This window comes from Natator depressus, chromosome 3, assembly GCF_965152275.1.
Source record: "Natator depressus isolate rNatDep1 chromosome 3, rNatDep2.hap1, whole genome shotgun sequence".
In the NCBI taxonomy this organism is placed as follows: domain Eukaryota; kingdom Metazoa; phylum Chordata; order Testudines; family Cheloniidae; genus Natator; species Natator depressus.
This window is the reverse complement of record NC_134236.1, coordinates 170,021,173-170,045,136: the sequence shown is the minus strand read 5'-3', so window position 1 is coordinate 170,045,136 and position 23,964 is coordinate 170,021,173. Positions and strand designations below refer to the sequence as shown.

The 23,964-nt window shown below is 45.4% G+C and overlaps 2 protein-coding genes across 2 annotated transcripts in view; one reads left to right on the top strand and one right to left on the bottom strand.

The window, feature by feature from the left end:
• Positions 1-7,920, bottom strand: part of BICRAL (BICRA like chromatin remodeling complex associated protein) — a 77,605-nt gene extending 69,685 nt beyond the window's left edge. Inside the window, exon 1 of the mRNA XM_074949333.1 lies at positions 7,770-7,920. The gene's annotated coding sequence lies outside the window, so the exon portion shown is untranslated. The remainder of the gene's footprint in view (positions 1-7,769) is intronic.
• On the top strand, positions 7,873-10,077 carry TBCC (tubulin folding cofactor C). The gene has a single exon (XM_074949335.1). The coding sequence runs from the start codon at positions 7,888-7,890 to the stop codon at positions 9,001-9,003; it is 1,116 nt and encodes a 371-aa protein (XP_074805436.1). The 5' UTR covers positions 7,873-7,887; the 3' UTR covers positions 9,004-10,077.
• Positions 10,078-23,964: the final 13,887 nt, after the last annotated feature.

Genomic DNA, 23,964 nt, shown 5'->3' with positions numbered 1-23,964 from the left:
GATAACTAGCTCTCCATGAGCCAAACTGTTATCTTTTTCAGCTTTTATAGCAGAGAATCATTGTGTAATCCCTGTAAATGGAGATGTGAAGCTATGGGACAGTCTTTGTTTCATGATAGCACTAACTTGAAAAATACTGCAGTAGGAATCTGTTCCACATGCAATGATATGGAACCTGCATTTAAGATAGTGGCATGGAAGATTGGGTCCTATTTATTTATAAATAAATGCCTTAACACTGTCTTATATATCTTCATTATTTAACAAAGCGTTAGATATTCAAAACACAATCTTTAGTTGAGACCAAATATATGACTACTTTGCACTTATAAAATCTATCAACCAAGGATCTCGAAGTACTTTACAAATGAGACAATTAGCTAACTTTCACAATACACCTATAAAGCAGATGACTACTATAACTATTTTACAGAAGGAGAAACTGTAGCAGAGAAGTTTAGGGGCAAACATTCAAAAGTTGCCTCTAGTTTTCATGCCTCCATTTTTGGATGCTCAGCTTTAGACACCTAAGGCCAAATTTTCAGAGGAGCTGGACACTCGCAACTCCAGTTGAAGTCAGTGGGAACTGCAGGAACTCAGTATCTGAAAATCAGTCTCCAGGTATCACAAGCTGGGCACTCAAAATTAGCAGACAGAATTAAAAATTTGGGATTTAACCAATTTAATCACACAGAGAGTCAGTGCCAGGAACAGAAGCACATCTTGTGTCTTCCAGACCTTTGCTAAGCCCCAGATCTGTGCTAACTTCCTCCCTGCAAACATGAAGTTTCACCGCTAAAACATTTTGAAAGAGATTTGAGCATGTGAAACACAGGTTTACAACAAAAGTGGAATTTCAGACTTAATAATGTTTGCCACTTAAAACTCTATAATAAATGGAAGATACTAGATTTTTTTTTTATAAAGGGTTTCAACCATGATACACATTTGACTGTTAAATTTTCATAATACTAAAGGTACAGTTAAAGTCTGATTTCAAAAAATAACTGAATTTAAATGCAAAATAAAAAGAACTAAAAGCTTAATCCACAGAATGCTAAATCTCTAGTCTATCATTATCCACAGCAGCATGGGAGGTAGTAATGCAATCTTTCCCATACTGCCCTGCTGATGTTCCTTGACAAGAAAAACCACTTCTAGGGCTAAAAGCGTAGAGCAGTCTAAATTCCAATTCAATCCTTAGCTTCTTCAATGATATCATCATGTTGCCAGGTAATATTGTGATGATGGTTTTCACCACTAGGAACTAGGCTGAATTTCATGTATTCCATACAGAAACCAATAGTAAATTGATAACTACTTTCAGTCATTACTGAGGCCAGATTAAACCAAGGACCCACATGTGAAAGACTTCATAACCCATTACTCCTCATCTAATTTTATCTAACAATTTAGGCTTTTTCTGGCTTATCTACAGTACCTGTGAGAGCTTTCACTGTTGCACTGGAGAATCTGAGCCACCCTGTTCCATATGCATAATAAAAATCAGAATGAAAAACAGCAGGATCCAGACTTGAAATCAATGGAACTACTTATGTAATGGGAATATACAGTAGACAGTTTTCAGATTTCAGTATTTTAGGGTTTTTTCAAATTTCCAATATATATTAGAAGGGAGTTGCCCATATTACAGACTAATGACCTGCAACATTTTAAATTCAACTCCATTTAATTCAGTTAAATTCCACCTGTTTATATCAGGAAAAAATTTGGTCCTCAGTATTTAGTTTTAATTTTAAATTAGAAATATAAACAGAAGTCCTAAAACATTAAAAGCAGCCCAAACAGGTATCCTATGTCAACTCCTAGTATCACATTCTAGTTGATTGAAAAAGTAGTGTACGTTAAAGGAGCCATGTCTAATCACCTTCACCAGGGCTTCGCAGGAGAAAATACAAAAAGTAATGTGGAAAAGGCTAGGGCATATTCCTCTTCAATACGTTGTCTCTGCAGAGCCACAACATAAGAATCACATGCCTGGCTAGGGTGACCAGATGTCCCGATTTTATAGGGATAGTCCCAATTTTGGGGTCTTTTTCTTATATAGGCTCCTATTACTCCACACCCCCATCCCGATTTTTCACATTTGCTGTCTGGTCACCCTATATCTGGCCTTGCAGACACAGAAACGGAAACTTGAGTCATAAGAACCAGTGGGGGTGGACCTATCCTTCAAGCGTACAGTACACAGACAAAGGTATACATATCCAAAAGGAAGAGAACAAAGTGGGAAAAATCAGGGTGTCAACAGGACCAATAGAAGGGTTTGAAGTCTCTATCCAATAAAGGAAAAAAAGTGCTTCCAGAGGAGACCTATACCAAGTTTCAGCTCACAATGAATTATAATGAATTTAAAAATTCTGGAAATAGGAATTAATAATGGAAATGTTAACACAATATCCTAATTATATATATATGCTGGCAGGAACTGTCTTTGTAAGTGCTTCTATCGTGATTACTTTGGCTTTTTGAAAAGATTTGATAAATTATATTTACAAAACAAAATATGAAACGGCATTAAAATAGAACAGAATTTTATACAGAGCTTTTCACGTGCAAAGTATCCAAAAGTGCTTTCAATAATGTGTTAGGTACTAGGGGCCTGATTCTCGTTTTCAGTAAGGCCCTTTTAAAATATGTAAAGTGTGCAGTGTAAAAAGGTCTTAAAGTAAGTGTAAATATAATTCATATGCTCACTTTAAGGCCCCATCAGAGTTCCAGAGCTGTGTAAAAGGGCCTTAGTGTAAATGAGAATCAGACCCTTGTAGTGCAACGGTTGTGTAGACCAATGCAGCATCTGTTATGCAGCCATCAGCAATTCACACACAGTCAAGCCTGAACCCTAGACTCAGAACAATGCAGGACTCCTATGCCCACACAGAGCCACATTATCCATGTTTCTTGGTGGTGCAGCTTTGGGTCTTGGATAAAACAATCCTATTTGACAGACAGATACTGCTGGACAGATTTATAGAGTTATTCCCTGTAGTTTTTAAGTAGTGACAAAAGTGCAATGCAATCTTTAACTTTCACCTGAACAGTACTATATGGCACAGTAGTAGTGGCAAATTATGAAACCAACTTCTGACATGGAACTTGAACCCAGATACCTAATTCTCCCCTCAAATAAAGGGATGCAACTTCCACTGATTTCAGTAGTAATTGTACCAGTGTAACTGAGAAGAGAATTGGGCCCTTTAATGGTATGTCTATGCTGCAGCTCGGAGAGAGCCTCCAAGCCCAGGTAGACAGACTCACACCAGCAGGACTTGAGCTAGTATGCTAAAAAAGCAGTGTGGACATTGTTGGTCAGGCTGCAATTCAGACTCTCAAGTCCACCCAGCCCCCTAGCCTTGAGAGCCCAAGCCTCAATGTCCAGACTGCTATTGTTAGCATGCTAGCTCAAGCCCCCAAGTCTGTCTTCCCCAGGCTGGGAGGCTTATTCCCAGCCGCAGCGTAGACATACCCAAAAAAAAAAAAAAAAAGAGTGTTACACTGATAACTTAAGGTTAATTTTTAAGAACATATTTCCCTAAAAAAATGTAACCTCTATTAATTAGAACGGTTATCCAAATTAATGTGCACAAAGGACATAGTTTAATATTTTTGTACTAGTGGAATCAACATTCTAACGTATTCCTCTGTCCACTGGTTCTTTCTTCAAGAGGCCATGAATCAATAAATCAAAAAACCAAATCAATAAAGCATTTCAAATGTAGATAATGTTCTATATCTGTAACAATGTGATAAAGATTAAGCAGGGCTTGGGAGCATGTTTAATACAAGTGACATTTAAGAGCTCCATAGGGCTGGTGCATGCTCAGTACAGATGAACGCCTGTCTAAAGCACTGACAGCTTTGTGGTTAACAGAATGTTCAAAGACTTCAGCAGCATCTAAAAAGCTCTGCTGTTTGCACATGCTCAGTAATTTCAGAAGCTTAGAGCTAAACCAAGCCAGGATGGATTGTCAAAGAGACAACAAAAGGCATCTTCCTAACCACAGGCCCATCCACCTGCTAAATTTCAAGTTCCCCACTCAAAAGCATGAAGCCGCTAGAACTCTTCAAAGAAACAGTTACAAAAAAATAAGATCGGCAAAACTACCTATTTTTCTCTAACCATGGTCTCAGAAATAGCTACACTGTTTTTGCTGAAATTCCCCCCAAAATTCAGTCTGAGGCAAAGAACAAGCATGGAAAATTTCAGCTCAACTGGTTAAAGTTTGGTAATGTTATAAACAGAAAGCAGGGGCTTAAAATAAAATGTGCAACCTTAAATAGAGGTGTCACAGCAAGGCCTGCATGTGATTTTCTCATTACTCCTACAAAAAATACTGTACTAATAATTATTTGTTGAAATCTGAAATTCTAGATGAGGAAAGGAAAGTTGTAACTTCTAGATGAGAAAACTGAAGGAAAGGATTTTGTTGCTCCTTTCTCTGTAATCTTTCATTACTAGTATGCAGTGTCACCCTCTGATATCCATGTAACTCACTAGTACAAAAGTACTTTGGTTAGTCTCTTAACACCATAGATCATTTGTGTGGCTTAACAGTGTCAAAAAAATTCCATTCTCTATGTGAATCTCATACTCACAAATACAGTTGGCTCTTGCTACTTTGTACCATCAGTAAACTGCAGGAAGTTCCCCTGGGCAGATTACCAAGTTTTGTGAGTAAAGAATAAAAAATTATATTACATCACAAGCAGTACTTATTTAATGTATTTTGACAAATGTAGTTTAGTGTCTGGTTATTTCGGACATTTCCTCCAGCACAAAAAAATTGACTGTACACAATTTTGTAAAGGTAATGAAGTCTTCGTAACTTGAGACTTCAATACTGCACTCTCAAAAGCTCTCTCCTGAGATGCTGAGAAATGGTACGAGACTACTGTTTTTTGTCAAAGTTATCGTGTTCATGGATAAGTGCTTTTATCATTGTACACTTGCATTATTTGTGTTGCCTACATCAGTGAGAGCATAAGGTAGGAAACTCTGCCTGTCACATGACAACATACATCTACCTCTTATTTTAATAACAGAAACAAGAAAAAATAATAATGAAGGAAAATTTTATTTATTTTTACACTAAGCTCATTGCACCTAATTAATGTCTGATATAACTCCACAGCAGTTACATCAGGGATGGGTTTGTTTCTGCTGTTAATTGGCATAAGCGTCTCTCTAGGACATGTTTATATATTTCAGTTAACTTATATTTTATACTGACAAAATTCCTACAAAACAGGAAAAAAATGAGAGGCTTTCAGAATTTCTTTCTAGTTTTCATGATTCAGCACCCTCCTTTTCCAAAGCCTAAGAGATATTTCTTATAAGATTCAAAAACTCTTATGTTCCTTTACAAGCAGAATTCTGGACCCATTAACTTTGCAGTGTTGAGATAGCTAAGTGCTGGAATGCATTAAACACTACATTACCCTTCTATATTCCATCTGAATAGACTATTACCTCTGGTATGCTGGAAATCAATTACAAGAAAGCAATATGACTCCACTGCAATTACTGTGTTACTTTCGCCTCATGCTTACAAACCTGCTGTGAAGTACTTATCTTACTAGACAAACATTCATCCTTCAATTTTTAAATCATAACATCAAAGTTATTCCACCAATACCCCCTCTCCATTGCAATGCAGAACCCTTCAAAACTTAAGCTTTTGCAAAACAAGAAAGAAGGCATTTCACTTCTTTACTGCCTCTTCCTTCAGGGTCCAAAATGGATTGTCTTTAATACATGCAAGGTCCCGTCCAGATACTCCTTAGTAGCTAATGCTGTAATTTTACTTTTGACACAAAAATCAAACCCAGTCTCTCCAATAAACAAAATATTATAGCTTGCAAAGTCAGTCAGATTCAATGCCCACTCCTAACTGTGACAGGCAATCTGTTATAGCAGACAAAAAACAGATTATTTTCCAAATAAAAGATATCAAACCCAGACCACTTTCTCTGAGTATTTCACATTTTCATTTTAATGGATTGTTTCTGAGGTTGTTGGGTGGGGATTTTATAATTGTTTATATTTTATGCATTTTCTACATGCAAGGAGGAAGATGGCAAGTGGTAGAACTGAACAGGTGTTAAGATTTATTTTTTTATAAAGCAATCTTCCTCATACTATATAAACTTCCTTTGTGTTACAGAACATCAGTTTAACCAAAAAATATATGTTCTGCTGAGAATTGCCAATTCACAGCGACAGCTGACTATATTTCTACTGTGAAGCCAGCAAGCTTACTTTATTTCTCTAGCTTCAGCAACAAACATACTTCAAAAATATGCCTTGACTGTAAAATAAATTTAAGAAACAGAAACAGAGTGAGAGAAATCCTTGGTAGTTCTATATTTTTGCAACAGCTTCCTACCTCTAAACACATTAGGACCCACATGCACACCCTTCACCTGTACCCTTCCGTTCGGGATAAAACAGAGAGTCAAGAAGTCAGATGCACAATCATGAAAAACACAACTGCAATGGTGCAGTCAAACTGAGCATTTGCATGTATAAATAGCTACTTAGATCCCTGTTTATTTGTGCATCCAAATACTCCATTTGCAAATTTGACTTTTTGAAAAAGGTCACTCGATCCCTGATAATAGTTCTGAGGAGCATGTGCAGTGCAATCAGCCAGCACCACATAGCTGCACCAAATGAAATTTAGTACAGGAAGTACTACAAATGTTTGTAGTATCTATACCACTTTGATACTGGAGCCACCTTAAGCCCTAGGTATCCAGTGTACTCTGTCTTAATTTTGATAGTACTTTTAATACCTGCCCATTTATTTTATAAGTTCCTTCAGGGGCACAGCCCAGGTCTTCCTCTTTGTAGTCTACTGGGCCAAGACATTCACAATACACAGAAATTCACAATAAAAATAACATAATTCAGTGGGCAGCCATCACTCGCTTAGGCCAGACTTTATTTTGAACATCAAATACATTCTAGTCGCGACAACACCCCAGACTGCAAGTTATTTACAAGAAGTCACGGAAGGAAGAAAACAGGGAGCAGGAAGAAAACCTCCCTGCAGACCACCTTCAAGGCGACCGGACAGGCAACCGGAAGAGGCTCTGCAGAGGGAACAGGCCGCGGAGGAGGGGGGGGGGGGGCATGGCAGGGAAGAGGGGATCAGGGTTATTTCGGCTCTGGCCCCTTATTGCTCCTGCTGTGGGGTTAGCCCGGCCCGCGCCTGACGCGCAGCCCCAGCCTTCCCAGGGACACGTCCCAGCCCCACTCTCCTACGGCTGCTCTCAGCAGATTCCCTCCCGCCCGGGGCGGCGCTGACGCTGCTGCAGCGAGGCAGGAAGGCCCCGGCTAGGGGACCGCAGCACCCAGCTGAGGGAAGGGACCGGTCAGAGGGGGGAGCCGAAGCTCCGTCACCCCCGCGGGGGTCTCTCCTGACGGGCCAAGCCCGGCGCGGCCGAGGCTGCCCCCGCGCCTGGCCCAGCCGCGAGCAGGCGGCTGCTGGGCGGAGGAGCAGGGCGACGCCGCGCGGCCGGCGGGTAGCGCGCGCACCTGCTGCTACTGGTCGCGCGGCCTCCTCCTCCTCCTCCTCCTCCGCCTCCGCCTCCGCCAGGCTCAGCAGGGGACCGGCCCCGCGCGCGGGCGGGCAGGCAGGCAGGCGGGGGAGGGGGTCACGCGGGGTTATTTACGGCCTGGCTCTAATTTCGGAAGCCCAATAACAACAAACCCACAGGCGGCCACGTCTAATGCGGAGACTCACCCGTCCCGCAGAGAGGCGCCGGCCCCTTTAAAAACACACGAGGCCCCGCCCATCCCCCCCTCCTGAAAGGCCGGCCGCCAATCGCGGGCGGGGACCCAGCCCAGGGTGCCGGGAGCCAATGAGCAGGCCGCTTAGTGAGAGGCGGAGCGGCGGGACGGCAGAGAAGATGGAGGCGGCAGCGGCCGCAGAGCGGGGTCCGGCAGCTCCAGGCGGCGGCGGGGCTGCCCCCCTGGGGCCGCGGGCGGCGGTGCCGGAGCGGCTGCAGCGGCGGGAAGCGGAGCGGCAGCGGGAAGCGGAGCGGCGGCGGCAGGAGAAGGCGGCCCAGGCGGTGCAGGAGGAGCAGAGCGGGTTCTTCGCGGCCGCCTTCTCCCGGGAGCGGGCGGCCATCGAGGCGCTGCTAGGGCCCGGCCCGGGCCAGGCGGAGGAGGATGCGGCGGGCCAGACCGAGTCGCTGGAGGAGGCGGCTGCCCGGCTGCAAGGGCTGCAGAAGCTCCTCACCGACAGTGTCCGCTTCCTGGCGCCGTACGAGGTGCGGCAGGGGCAGGAGGCGCTGAGTCGGCTCCAGGCGGCCTTGGCGGCCAGGCGCCAGCAGCTGCAGCCCAAGAAGCGATTCGCCTTCCGGGCCCGCAGGAAGGAGGCGGAGTCCGCCCCGCCGCCCGCCCCGGCCGGCCAGCTGCCCTCGGAGTCCGCCCCGCCGGCCGGCCAGTTGCCCGCGGAAGGCGAAGGGAGCGGCCCCCCGCTGTGCGGCTTCAGCCGGGCCGAGGCCCAGACGCTGGAGCTCGGCCCTTCGGAACTGCTGCAGCGCGATGTGCTCCTGGCCGACCTGACCGACTGCCGGGTGCTGCTCCGCGGCAACCCCAACACGGTCCGGGTGCGGGACTGCCGGGGCTGCACCGTGCTCTGTGGGCCCGTCTCCACCTCGGTGCTGGTGGACGGGTGTAGCGACTGCCTCCTGGCGCTGGCCTGCCAGCAGCTCCGCACCCACCGCACCCGGGATGCCCGGATCTACGTGCAGGTGACCAGCCGGGCTATGGTGGAGGACTGCAGCGGCGTCCGCTTCGCCCCCTACACTTGGAGCTACCCAGGCATCGAGGGCGACTACGAGTCCTCCGGGCTGGACAGAGGCAGGAACAACTGGAACTTGGTGGATGACTTTGACTGGCTGGCCAGAGATGAGCCCTCGCCCAACTGGAGCGTGATCCCTGAGCAGGAGAGAATCACCCAATGGGACTGAATGGGGGCTGCAAAGGAAACACTTTCCACCCAGAGGGGTCTCTGAGACTGCAGAGGAAACTTGTGACTGATCAGCAGGTCCCAGCAGAGCTGCAAATAAAACTAACATTGATTTATTCTAAAACAACATTATAGCAGTTTGTGGGTCTTTAAATGTTGAATTATAATGTGGGATGAAACTACTTGTTCTAAACTGCTATAAATTGATGTGCTATGCTAGAGGCTGGTAACCATTGCAGTATCCTTGTGACAACTCTTTATGGCTTCTGTGATTTGTATGCTGTTTCCCGGCTCACTGGCAATGAGCCTCTAAATAGAGGTATGCTGTTGCCTACTTTTTGTTCAACTAGATAAAATCTGAATTGCCTTATGGTAATGTACACTTCAGTGGATCAGGAAATATAATGCTCAGACTCCAGAGTTCCATAGCCTATTACAATCTGCGACCCTGTCTTCACTAGGAAAAAATGTTTGTTCTTCATGGTTGGTAATATGGTAAAAGCTTTTCAGAGAGGTGGAATTTTTCCATTAGCCTAGTGCTGTCTACACTGGGGTTTAGGTTTACTTAAATTCACTCTCCTGAGAGAGGTAGAATTCACACCCCTAAGCTATATAGCTAGGTCAGCCTAAATTTTCAGCATAGACCAGGCCTAGGATTTACTTTGATCTGCTAACATGGATGAAAACTACAATTTGCCTTGTCTGCCTAGGCTTTTACGATATGTTGGCCAGCAGGTAAGGACCTCCCTCTTTTCCTGGTGGAGACTAACCCTACACTCAAGGTTTTGATCTCCAGTTAACTCAAGGTAAATACATTCATAAATGCTAATCTGGGTGCTAAAGGGCAAATGTTTGTAGCCTGAAATAGCTATTCGGGAAGTTTCCAGATTAGCAATTCATGTTTGTAATGGCTAATCTGTTGATGAGGTAAAAAGTAGTGTAAACAATTTCTTAGAGTGCACATATTTAAGGTATGCAATAGATGATTGGTACCACAGGGGTCTTGCTCTAGTAATATGGTACAGTTGCCTAAAGGGGTTGAATTGCTGTGAAATGTTGTTTTTTGGGGGGGGGGGGGGCGGGGGGGAGGAGAGGAAGAATCTTAACCACAAACTCTTGCTCTACTGTCTGTACTGCTGCCTTTACTTTTTGTATAGGCAAGTTGCATAGGCTATTTACCAAATCCTATTATGGTGAAGATGTGGCAGTAGACTTTCAGAAAGCACATTGTGTAGCATTATGTACTTACTTTAGAAGACCATATGGAACAGTCTGCAAGCCTTTGTCCTTTAGTTTGGTGTTTTTTTAAAATATATACAGGAACTGCCATTAAAAGCACTCTGTTTACAAGTAGGACAGATGGTATAGAGTGTGGAAATTTGAAACAACTGCCTTGTTCAAAGGTCATTTCATTGTAACATTCCTACACATAGGAACATTTCTACTCTAAAATATTAGTGTAGATAAATATAAACACTGCCTTGCCTACTGAAAAAAACAAATGCTGCTCTCTGGGCTGAAGTGCAATGTTTTAAAACAAACACGTTCATAATCACGGTAAGGCAGCATCTATTTGAAGGTACTCTACCTGCCTGTTTTTAAAGAACAAATATAGTCTCACCTATTCTGTGTTTGTTTTTTCCAGAATAAAGTTGTTACCCTCTCATTTACAATTTAACTTGTATGGGGTTGGGGGTATTTTCACAACTTTGCAGTTTTGTTTACTTGTACTAATTTACATCTTCTGACTCAGTTTCAGGTATAATACCATGAATGTACTTTAGTAACTGTATTTAACTCAGTCCTTATTTTGTCTGATTTTCTGCTGATGTTGAAACTGTTTTGGCAGTCTAATGAATGTTCCAAGAAAATAGTTCTCAGGGGTCTGTACCTATTGTATCTTTAAAGGGACATTATAAAATGTCACATCTCAAATGTAGTTTTATTTTGTAGGCTCTATGTGTATAAAGAATCAGTGGTGCAGAATTCCCCCAGGAGTAATCAACAAAGGGAGGAAAGACTAAAGATGAATTACAGAGACTAAAATTTAGATGTGTTATATGGAGATATGTGGTAGGCACCGTCTCAGAAATCACTGAAGTGAGTTGCCCATTTTCAGTGTGTCCTCTTCCATAAAGTGCTTCACTCTTAAGAAAGTTCTGGGTCTTTTAATCATGGAGGAAAGTTTAAAATTTCAGAAGAGAATTTTCAGACAATTAGTAAGGCTGTTGAATACAAACTACTATTCCCCCTCTAAAGGTTAGCCATAATGATTGCACTGCCTAGGACATATAGAATTGCAGTAAGAAATGAATCATCATCATTCAGTTTGAAGTGGTCATTATCCTGAGTCTAAGAGATCACTCACTCTTGCAAAGAATTGTGTGTGTGTGTGTGTGTGTGTGTGTGTGTATATATATGTGTATATATAATATAAAAGTGATATGGTTAGCCTCACAGCCCCTCACCCTTGCCAGAGGCTGTATCTACTGCTATGTAAAATCTTTTCTTCTTTTCCTACCTGGGAATTACTCTAAGTAAAGGAATTGAACAAATAACAGTATTGTATCTAAAAAAGCTGCACTAACGTTGAATGACAGGTATAGTGTATACAAATGTAAAGGTTAAAATTTAGTTTCTATATCCCATGGATACAAAATTGTTAATATAGGAGCAGCTTGAAGTCAAATGCCGTAATTTCTGTAAAACAGATTAGAATTGGGGGAATAATGCAAAATACTTTTAACAAAAATTTATTTTTCAGTAACTTAACTTTTAGCACAATTGTGAGCCACTTTGTGTCCACATAGAGGAGTGAGGAAAAAAGTGCCCCCTTATTTCCCCAGCATCAATTACCCATACTTCAGGCCTTGTATAGGGGAAAAAAGGGTATGTTTCTGTTGCAATGTAAGCCCAGTGTTAGTAGGACTCAAGTCAGTAGACCCAGGATTAGAGAACTCAGGGCTGAATATCGACACTGGTAAATCCTAGATTAAGAATTTTCTACCCTAGACTTGAATTCAGGGCTCTGGCATCCACAGTGCAGTGTGAAAAGTTCACCATTGACCTACTGCCATGCAGGTCAGCTGCTGTTACTACACCAAAATAGCATTAACACCACAACCATTTAAAAATAAAAAGTGCCTGAACAAGTGTATGTAAAAGAGAAACTCCATACTGCTTCATGTCCACTAGCCACCTGTTCTCTTTTCCCTTCTTTGCATGTTGGCTGCATTCTTGGCATCAGGGCAGTAAGGGTGGAGGTATCTATAAGGGAAGGGGTCACTATGGAGAACTACATAGGACACAGCTGCCCTGCCCAGCTGCTCAGAGGGCTTGATGACATGCACACCCAGCTATGGAGTTGTCCAAGTTGTTTCTGGACTGCATCACAAGATCCCAGGGAGGGGATTCAGACTGTGGTGTAGGTACAGCAGGAGTCATTAGTGATAATAGCCACTTGAACAGTTCTGCTTGGCTAAGGGAGGATGACAGAGCTATCATCAGGTTTCAGAGTAGCAGCTGTGTTAGTCTATATTCGCAAAAAGAAAAGGCGTACTTGTGGCACCTTAGAGATTAACCAATTTATTTGAGCATAAGCTTTCTTGAGATACAGCTCACTTCATCGGATGCAAGTACTCCTTTTCTTTTTGAGAACTATCATCATCTCTGTTCCAGGAACTGCTAAGCAAGTGCTTGCTTCCGTGCTGAAACCCTATCCCCAAGCTGTGTGGCAAGCCTGAGCCTTTCCTCTAGCCATAAGTCCTTCTGTCTTTGGGTACTAGACTGCCCACTGCCGGTGGACCTGTCCAAAACTTCAACCATAAGTTCATCACAGAAATGCTTCTTGAACGGTCCATGAAGGTACATTGACCCTGGCTTCTGCTGCAGTGTGGGCGAACTGTGGAGGCACTGCAGCCAATAGAGGTCCAGGGGCTGGAATAGGACAAGATGGTTATTGTTTCAAAGAGCTCTGTGCAGGAATTGTGGAATTTCAAAGATGTAAAATGTTACTTTTCAAAACTGAATTTCAGTACACGTGAGAGGGATGCTTGCAAGCACAGAAGCTCCCTGGATACAGCCAGGTTAATAGCAGCAAAAGACGTTCAGAGACAATGGTGAGTTTAAAAAAAAAAATCAAAGCTGCTTTTAAAAAAAAAAAATAGCAGAACACCTCACGTTGGGGGATGCCATCAATGGCCATGCTACAAAAGATTTTTCTATCATTTCGGGCTTCCCACATTTTGGAGGACGTCAGTTCTTGTGCCCAATTTGCAAAGGGAGATGTTATTCCAAGCTGCCGGTGAGAAACCAGCACTGTATGCAACTGGAGAATTCAAATGTATAGTGACTGAACAGCACATCTATGAATGGAGTGGGCTGCTTAGCTACTGAGATGGCCCTGGAAAATATATCTTCCACAGAAATACAATTGCCTAGCTGGAGTTCTAGATACAGGAAAAGTTTGCAGCTAGCAGCACCTGGGGTTGGGTCAGAATTCATGGAGGGATCAACAGGATGCTGCATGATCTTCCGCGTGGCTTAGCCTGTTATGGGTGCATACAAACACACAGAATGCCACAGCCATCCTCTTCTGCCCCCGCCAGGCACATTTGTGGACAACATTTCAAACCCCTCTTGTAGGACTTCATGGACCACCTTTAACTGAAATATACTAAAACACAGGCGCTGGCTTCCTCTGGCCTTGGGAGTGCTCAACCTCGCGCTCTGCTCCAGGCCATGCTCCCTCCCACCTACCCCCTTCCCCCAAGCCCCCACCCCTGTCTTGCCTCTTCTTGCTCCCACTCTGCCCCAGACCCTGTCCCCACCCCTTCTCCCAAGACCCCACTCCACCTCTTCCCACTTCATTCTGCCAGCTCCCCCAAGCTCCCCTGTCCATGCTCCTCCCCCTCCCAGCACCTCCTGCATGCTGCAGAACAGCTGATCATGGTGGGCAGGAGGCACAGGGGGAGGAGTTGATGGGTGGGGCTGCTAGGAGGCAGGAGGTGCTGGGCGGGAGGGGAGAGCTGGTTGCTGGTGGGTGCTAAGCACCCACTAATTTTTTTCCTCTGGGATCTCTAGCCCTGAAGCACCCATGGAGTTGGCACCTATGGGACTAGATTTGTAAATAAAACACATTTCCACCTCCCTTCTCCCCACCCCCAGTTCACTGTTTCCAGGAAGTTTGTTACACCATTGAGTGGTTACAGAGCAGCATGTTTACAGGCATGGCAATGTAAAATTATTATTAAGAAATAGGAATGCCCTAGCCAAAAATCTGCAGCTTTCCAGTAAAAATTCTCTTTCAAGGCATTTTTACCGTTTGCATTTTCTGGTCACCATTTTGAACTCTATACTGGGGGGAGGGGACGGACAGACGATGCCAGGGCACTGGCATACAATCTGTCATTAGCTAATCGGTCATACACTTCAGTGGTGCTGCTGCACCCCGTCTTGAAGTAGTCATAACAAACACCAAATACATGGTTTCCCTCATCAGCACACCCACTATAAAAATTGTTCCAGCACCCCTGATACAATCTACCATTAGCTGCTAGCTGGGACTTCTGATAACCACTGCACTAGTGTGTAGAATAGAAATCCCTTCCATTCCTATATTAACAAACATTCATTTGGAGCCAGAAACATAGCAGGCCCCAGACCAGCTTTTGTCCCTTTTCTGTCTGTTTTCTGCAATGGGATGTTCCTTGCTGGGAGGGGGGGCGGGAAATAGGAGGGCATCAGAAAGCTCCCCAGAGGAGCTTAGGCCCCGGGATGTGCTGCTGCTCCCGCAGCAAAGTCTCATTTGGGACCAGTTTCAGCAACAGTTACTTTTCTGGCCTCACTTGGCACCTGCTGCTGGTTCCCATCAGTCCCCATGCTGGATTCCGGGGCCGGCAGGTTGCCAGCCTGGCTGACCAGGGCCTCATGCACCTCCATTGGCTCCATGCTCGGCACAGTACCCAGTTGCTGGTCAAACTCTTCCTAAAACACACATGATATCGGTGAGTTGCCTGATGTGCCATTCTGGCCGCTGCTTTTCCAGTATTCTGTCTTGAGCCACTTAATCTACTCCCTGCACTGGTCACCCATCTGATAAATTTCCAACCTTGCCAGCTTCTTTGCTATTTGCTGGTGTCCATGGTCATTCCTAGTACTCTTAGTAAAATCCAGTATTTTGCTGGCCTCACACCAGAGATTCACCAAAATCTGGCTGTGCTCCAGTTGCATTTTGGTGACTCTCTAGTGCGAGGCCAGCAAAACAGCCATGAAGCAGTGACCTTTGCAAAGGGCTTCTTCTGGTCAGTCTTCATTACAAACACAGAAGCTTCTCTGAAGATGTGTTTGCAGCTCTGTGGTCAGAAAACAATGGCAGGGTTAAACTCCAACTGGCTGAGTGCTACACTACAACAAGGGGCTTGCTTCTGTTTTCCTGGAGTCAACTGGCAATTCTCGGGATGGAGACGACAAAGGAAGTTGGCCCATGGGATTGTGTGATACTTTTGGCAGACTCCCAGACCTGAGTCATGGGTGAGGGCTACATCTATACTGCAAAGCGATAGGGCTTGAAACCTGGGTCCCGGCTTCACTCAAGCTTGAACCCTCCACCCACCAAAGGGTTCTAGGACCCTGGATCTGAGCACAAGTCTGAGGGTACGTCTGCACTGCAATAAAATACCCACAGCTAGCCTGTGTCAGCTGACTTGGGGTCTGGCTGTGGGGCTATAAAGTTGCAGTATAGCCATATAGATTCAGGCTGGAGCCTGGGCTCTGGGGCCCCGCTGACAAGGGCCATTCACAGGTATTCTATTGCAGCGTAGAGAGATTTGAGTGTTGGTGGAAGGGGTGTTTGGGCTCAAGCAACTGTGTTAGTGTGTTATGAGCAGTATGGCCTTGTCTCACCACCATGCACTGAGTCCTGGCCATTCCTGACCCAGAAGAAAGCATTCTGTCCTGAAGGTAACATGCTCAGCCAGTCAGGAAAAGGACCATTTCCCACTACTGTCTTATACTGTGACCTTTGGCATTCCAAGCAGCATTAATGGACATAGAAGGAGGGCAGCTGCAATGCTGGACCTTTCAGCATGAATGAGGGAATGCCAACTGAGATGCCAAAAATGCAGTTACCATACTCTGTCAGAAAACAGTTGTCTCTTCAAAATCAAATGGAAAATGACAAGAGATGTAATTATGATGGTATAAATATTGTTCATTTTATGGTTTCACAAAGATTTTTAAAGGTGGAATGGTGTTGGGAGAAAAGAAGTTTAATAAAACATTTTAAGCGTAGGTTAATAACCTGTTTTAAACTTCAGCGCTGTAAAACTTATTCCTCCCTACACAATACGATTCCATCTGTCAACCATTAACTTATTTTTCATGAAAACTAACATGAAAGTTGACTCATTCAAATGCCTTATTTATTTAGGAAAAATGAGCAGGTACATGAATATACTGGCCTTGTTTTGACAGAATTATCCCACTGCAAGCTGGGGTGGAAATCTAAGGTGCACTAGCATGTGGCCCACTGGCTATGTGGTACTGCTACCATGCCAGGTAGTGCACCACACACTAAGGTGCTGTAGATTTACCCCCAGCTTGCCAAGCACAAACTCCCCATCTAGACAAGCCCACAGACAGCACTTAAAAATTACAGGGCCAGAGTCTGCCACATTTACTCCATAGTAGCCTCAATAGAACTATGCGTTGAATAAGGTGCTACACATAAGAATGGTCATACTGGGTGGGACCAGTGGTCAATCTAACCCAAGTATCCTGTCTTCCAGTAGTGGCAGATGCCAGATGCTTCTGAGAAAATGACTAGAACAGGGCAATCATCAAGTGATGCATCCCCTATCATCCCATTCCAGCTGGCGAACAGAGGATTTGGGACGCCCAGAGCATAGGGATGTGTTCCTGACCATCATGGCTAATGGCTACTGATGGACCTATCGTCCACTGTGCATAAGACTGGTGGAGTCTAACACACAATATTTAGAACTCTTCCCCCCTCAGCCAACACTAGACAGGCAGGAAAAAAAAAATTATATCCCCTTACACATACCTTTTTGTCTCTGAGATTAGGTTACTGCAGTGTGCTCTACATTGGGCTCCATCATAAATCCATCTAGACAGTGAAGAGGGTGCAGAATTCAGTACCCGCTGCTGGGTCAGTGGGGATCCTGACCGCAACACACTGACATGGGTTCTGGCAGAGTTACAGCCAGACAAAGGTCGGCTGTCCCCGGGCTACTTCCTAACTCCCCTCCTTCTGATACCTGGATCACGGCGGTGTTCTCTGAGGGGGTGCAGCACCATGGGTTCCTCGGGGCAGTGGACAAGCGGCAAGTCCAGTAACTCCCCTGGATAGCCTAGCCTAGCTGTCTTGGCATGGACCTGGGGCCGTGGAGTTTTCCCAGTTGCAGACTAGGCTGCCTGTGTCTAGCCTCCCCGGCAGCTGGTCCTCTAGTGAGCTCTGAGGGCCCAACTTTACACTTCCCGGTTGCACCTTTCTACTTTCGGGTCGCCCACCTGTCCCTCTGAGGGGCGGGCTCAGAGCTTCCTAGCTCCGCCCACTCTGGTGTCTGGAAGGGCTCGACCCTCTCCGGGGCGGCGGGGAGCCACACTGCCTCGCTACACTGCCCCTTTTCAAAGCAATGGTCATTAGAGTTTGTAAGGAACGTTCTAGTTTTTAAAAAAGCTTGGGATAATTTAGCAGTAGTTAAAATTACTAATGTAACGCTCCTCACAATTTGAGATAACCTCTGATTTCCTGTGCTTTCAAATGGAAACAGAATGACTCCCGTCTTACTGTACAATGCCAGACTTTTCACATGTAGGCTTCTGGTTTGAGTGGTTTTGTTCTTTTTATATTTTACACTTAATTTTTTTTAAAGAGACTCACTCTGTGCTAATAGATCTGATGATTGGAACAGCCTTCTCATTACACTGTTTTTCTTTTTAGCCATTCTGTTGTCAGCCACTAGAGGATGCACATAGGTCACATGATCTGTGCTTTCCTCCTCAGAAATTGGGAGCTTCACAGTTCTGTTTATCTGTTCTTTTGGCCACCATTTAGAGGGGCGGAGGGAAAAGAGCTCTATTTTAGCCCTGGTCTACACTAGGACTTTAGGTTGAATTTAGCAGCGTTAAATCGATGTAAACCAGCACCCGTCCACACGATGAAGCCCTTTATTTTGACTTAAAGGGCTCTTAAAATCGATTTCCTTATTCCACCCCTGACAAGTGGATTAGTGCTTAAATCGGCCTTGCCGGGTCGAATTTGGGGTACTGTGGACACAATTTGACGGTATTGGCCTCCGGGAGCTATCCCAGAGTGCTCCATTGTGACCGCTCTGGACAGCACTCTCAACTCAGATGCACTGGCCAGGTAGACAGGAAAAGAACCGCGAACTTTTGAATCTCATTTCCTGTTTGGCCAGCGTGGCAAGCTGCAGGTGACCATGCAGAGCTCATCAGCAGAGGTGACCATGATGGAGTCCCAGAATCGCAAAAGAGCTCCAGCATGGACTGAACAGGAGGTACGGGATCTGATCGCTGTACGGGGAGAAGAATCCGTGCTATCAGAACTCCGTTCCAGTTTTCGAAATGCCAAAACCTTTGTCAAAATCTCCCAGGGCATGAAAGACAGAGGCCATAACAGGGACCCGAAGCAGTGCCGCATGAAACTGAAGGAGCTGAGGCAAGCCTACCAGAAAACCAGAGAGGCGAACGGCCTCTCCGGGTCAGAGCCCCAAACATGCCGCTTCTATGGTGAGCTGCATGCCATTTTAGGGGGTTCAGCCACCACTTCCCCAGCCGTGTTGTTTGACTCCTTCAATGGAGATGGAGGCAACACGGAAGCAGGTTTTGGGGATGAAGAAGATGATGATGATGATGAGGTTGTAGATAGCTCACAGCAAGCAAGCGGAGAAACCGGTTTTCCCGACAGCCAGGAACTGTTTCTCACCCTGGACCTGGAGCCAGTACCCCCCGAACCCACCCAAGGCTGCCTCCTGGACCCGGCAGGCGGAGAAGGGACCTCCGGTGAGTGTACCTTTTAAAATACTATACATGGTTTAAAAGCAAGCATGTGAAAGGATTAATTTGCCCTGGCATTCGCGGCTCTCCTGGATGTGCTCCCAAAGCCTTTGCAAAAGGTTTCTGGGGAGGGCAGCCTTATTGCGTCCTTCATGGTAGGACACTTTACCACTCCAGGCCAGTAACACGTACTCGGGAATCACTGTACAACAAAGCATTGCAGTGTATGTTTGCTGGGGTTCAAACAACATCCGTTCTTTATCTCTCTGTGTTATCCTCAGGAGAGTGAGATATCATTCTTGGTCACCTGGTTGAAATAGGGTGCTTTTCTTCAGGGGACACTCAGAGGTGCCCGTTCCTGCTGGGCTGTTTGCCTGTGGCTGAACAGAAATGTTCCCCGCTGTTAGCCACGGGGAGGGGGGAGGGTTGAGGGGGTAGCCACATGGTGGGGGGAGGCAAAATGCGACCTTGTAACGAAAGCACATGTGCTATGTATGTAATGTTAACAGCAAGGTTTACCCTGAAAGAGTGTAGCCACTGTTTTATAAAATGTGTCTTTTTAAATACCACTGTCCCTTTTCTTTTCTCCACCAGCTGCATGTGTTTCAATGATCACAGGATCTTCTCCTTCCCAGAGGCTAGTGAAGATTAGAAAGAAAAAAAAAACGCACTCGTGATGAAATGTTCTCTGAGCTCATGTTGTCCTCCCACACTGACAGAGCACAGACGAATGCATGGAGGCAAATAATGTCAGAGTGCAGGAAAGCACAAAATGACCTGGAGGAGAGGTGGCGGGCTGAAGAGAGTAAGTGGCGGGCTGAAGACAGGGCTGAAGCTCAAATGTGGCAGCAGCGTGATGAGAGGAGGCAGGATTCAATGCTGAGGCTGCTGGAGGATCAAACCAGTATGCTCCAGTGTATGGTTGAGCTGCAGCAAAGGCAGCTGGAGCACAGACTGCCACTACAGCCCCTGTGTAAGCAACCACCCTCCTCCCCAAGTTCCATAGCCTCCACACCCAGACGCCCAAGAACGCGGTGGGGGGACCTCCGGCCAACCAGCCACTCCACCACAGAGGATTGCCCAAAAAACAAAAGGTTGGCATTCAATAAATTTTAAAGTTGTAAACTTTTAAAGTGCTGTGTGGCATTTTCCTTCCCTCCTCCACCACTCCTCCTGGGCTACCTTGGTAGTCATCCCCCTATTTGTGTGATGAATGAATAAAGAATGCATGAATGTGAAGCAACAGTGACTTTATTGCCTCTGCAAGCGGTGATCGAAGGGAGGAGGGGAGGGTGGTTAGCTTACAGGGAAGTAGAGTGAACCAAGGTGCGGGGGGTTTCATCAAGGAGAAACAAATAGAACTTTCACACCGTAGCCTGGCCAGTCATGAAACTGGTTTTCAAAGCTTCTCTGATGCGTACCGCGCCCTCCTGTGCTCTTCTAACCGCCCTGGTGTCTGGCTGTGCGTAACCAGCAGCCAGGTGATTTGCCTCAACCTCCCACCCCGCCATAAACGTCTCCCCCTTACTCTCACAGATATTGTGGAGCACACAGCACGCAGTAATAACAGTGGGAATATTGGTTTCGCTGAGGTCTAAGCGAGTCAGTAAACTGCGCCAGCGCACCTTTAAACGTCCAAATGCACATTCTACCACCATTCTGCACTTGCTCAGCCTGTAGTTGAAGAGCTCCTGACTACTGTCCAGGCTGCCTGTGTACGGCTTCATGAGCCATGGCATTAAGGGGTAGGCTGGGTCCCCAAGGATACATATAGGCATTTCAACATCCCCAACAGTTATTTTCTGGTCTGGGAATAAAGTCCCTTCCTGCAGCTTTTGAAACAGACCAGAGTTCCTGAAGATGCGAGCGTCATGTACCTTTCCTGGCCATCCCACGTTGCTGTTGGTGAAACGTCCCTTGTGATCCACCAGAGCTTGCAGCACTATTGAAAAGTACCCCTTGCGGTTTATGTACTCGCCGGCTTGGTGCTCCGGTGCCAAGATAAGGATATGGGTTCTGTCTATGGCCCCACCACAGTTAGGGAATCCCATTGCAGCAAAGCCATCCACTATGACCTGCACATTTCCCAGGGTCACTACCCTTGATATCAACAGATCTTTGATTGCGTGGGCTACTTGCATCACAGCAGCCCCAACAGTAGATTTGCCCACTCCAAACTGATTCCCAACTGACCGGTAGCTGTCTGGCGTTGCAAGCTTCCACAGGGCTATCGCCACTCGCTTCTCAACTGTGAGGGCTGCTCTCATCTTGGTATTCATGCGCTTCAGGGCAGGGGAAAGCAAGTCACAAAGTTCCATGAAAGTGCCCTTACGCATGCGAAAGTTTTGCAGCCACTGGGAATCGTCCCAGACCTGCAACACTATGCAGTCCCACCAGTCTGTGCTTGTTTCCCGAGCCCAGAATCGGCGTTCCACAGCATGAACCTGCCCCATTAGCACCATGATGCATGCATTGGCAGGGCCCATGCTTTCAGAGAAATCTGTGTCCATGTCCTGATCGCTCACGCAACCACGCTGACGTCGCCTCCTCCCCCGGTATCGCTCTGCCAGGTTCTGGTGCTGCATATACTGCTGGATAATGCGTGTGGTGTTTAATGTGCTCCTAACTGCCAAAGTGAGCTGAGCGGCCTCCATGCTTGCCTTGGTATGGCGTCTGCACAGAAAAAAGGCGCGGAACGATTGTCTGCCGTTGCTTTGATGGAGGGAGGGGCGACTGACAACATGGCTTACAGGGTTGGCTTACAGGGAATTAAAATCAACAAAGGGGGTGGCTTTACATCAATGAGTATTTCAGGCAGGACTTCACAGAGGGTTCCAATAAGAAATGGTGCACCTAAGTAATTGTTCTTATTGGAACAAGCAGGTTGGTCTGGCCTCTGATTGATACATGGCTAGATTTACCTCGCTGCACCTTCTCTGTGAGTGACTGCAGTGTGACCTAGAGGAATGAGTCCCCTAGACGGGGGAGGGGCGGAAGCAAATGAGTACAAAACAAAACAAATCTGGTCTATTTCTTGTTTTGATCCACTCCATCTATCTTTTACATCTTTTGGCTGGCAGCAGATGGTGCAGAAGGACTGCATGCCATCCACATCTCATGGCTGCTCGGCAGAGGACGGTGCAGTAGGACTGCTAGCCATCCTCATCTCTTGCCTGCCTGGCAGAAGATGGTACAGTAGGACTGCTAGCAATCCGTATCACCTGCCTGCTCACCGTAAGATGGTTCAACAGGACTGACTGCAGGACTAAAGAGAAGGACCTGGTCAAGTCACTCCAAATTTAGTCCCTGCGCCCATGTCTGCCCAGGCGTTCCTGGCCAACGTGGCCAGTAGCACCTCGGACATGACGATGACGGCTACCAGTCGTACTGTACCGTCTGCTGCCACAAGGCAATGGGTTGATGCTGCTGTGTAGCAATGCCGTACCACGTCTGCCAGCACCCAGGAGACATACGGTGACGGTTACCTGAGCGGGCTCCATGCTTGCCGTGGTATGGCCTCTGCACAGGTAACTCAGGAAAAAAGGCGCAAAACGATTGTCTGCCCTTGCTTTCACGGAGGGAGGGAGGGAACAGGGGCCTGACGATATGTACCCAGAACCACCCGTGACAATGTTTTAGCCCCATCAGGCATTGGGATCTCAACCCAGAATTCCAATGGGCAGCGGAGACTGTGGGAACTGTGGGATAGCTACCCACAGTGCAACACTCCGGAAGTCGACTCTAGCCTTGGTACTGTGGAAGCACTCCGCCGAGTTAATGCACTTAATGCACTTAGAGCATTTTCTGTGGGGACACACACATTCGAATATATAAAACCGATTTCTAAAAAACTGACTTCTATAAATTCGACCTAATTTCGTAGTGTAGACATACCCTTAGTGTGGTTCTTCTAGGCTGTAATACAGTGATACTCAGCCTGAGAGGCTTGAACTGCAAGTGGCTTTTTAATGTGTCTCCTGCAGCTCTCTGAAGCACATGATATTAAAACCCTGTGTGCCTTAAATATTAACCAATCAGGATGCTTTTTCTATGTTATTAACCAACCGTCGTTGATAAAATAATACTTGGTCAGTCATTTTGCTGTGAGAATAATATATAACATTTCCCCTGTCATACTGTTTAAATATGACTACATAGTACTATAGTAAATGAAACAATGAATTCACACTACTGTGGCTCTTTTGGGTAATGCTGATAGCTAATCTGGCTCTTGAACCACTGAGAGCGGAGTATCCCTGGTCTAATACATTGCATTAACACCTGAGCACTCTCCTTTCTATTATTTTTACATGTGTCTTTCCAGTTTGCTTAGTCCACTTTTCTTTATTGCAGAGGTTTCCAAATTAGTCTCTCTTCTTTTTTTGTTTCTGAGCCAGCTGATGAGAATAGATGGAGAGGGAAATGAAACTGAGAGAAAAAGGAGACTCTATTATTAACTCTTTTTGAAAAGAATTAAACCCTTATTAGCTAGGCTAGGAAGTATTGGTAAACATTGATTTTACCATACACACACAAACTGATGAAAAAGTACAATATTTCTATAAATAGTCATTGAAATTTACAGATAGGGAAAGTAAGAAAAATGTTGCTGGAGAACTTATTCGGGTTTAATTGAAGACTCTTTATTTAATATATTTTGATGTGATGTTGGCAATTTGTGTTTTAACAGTTATAAACCTTTAACTTTTTGAACCTCAACATCTGTCATTAAATAATTTTTGTCTAACCCTCATTGTCTAATGCCCCATAATTTCCCACAACTGAAAATTTAAATTAATAAAAATAGAAAAATGCTTAAAATGCATTTAAATTATAAAAATTGAATTCTGCCAAGTCTATTTATAGCATAAAAGGCAGTTAAATCTACATACATACATTCCTAATGCTGCTGTGCGGTGTA

Bases quoted from the DNA above. Each gene is read 5' to 3' on its own strand.
- TBCC (XM_074949335.1), top strand. From the start codon at position 7,888: ATGAGCAGGCCGCTTAGTGAGAGGCGGAGCGGCGGGACGGCAGAGAAG.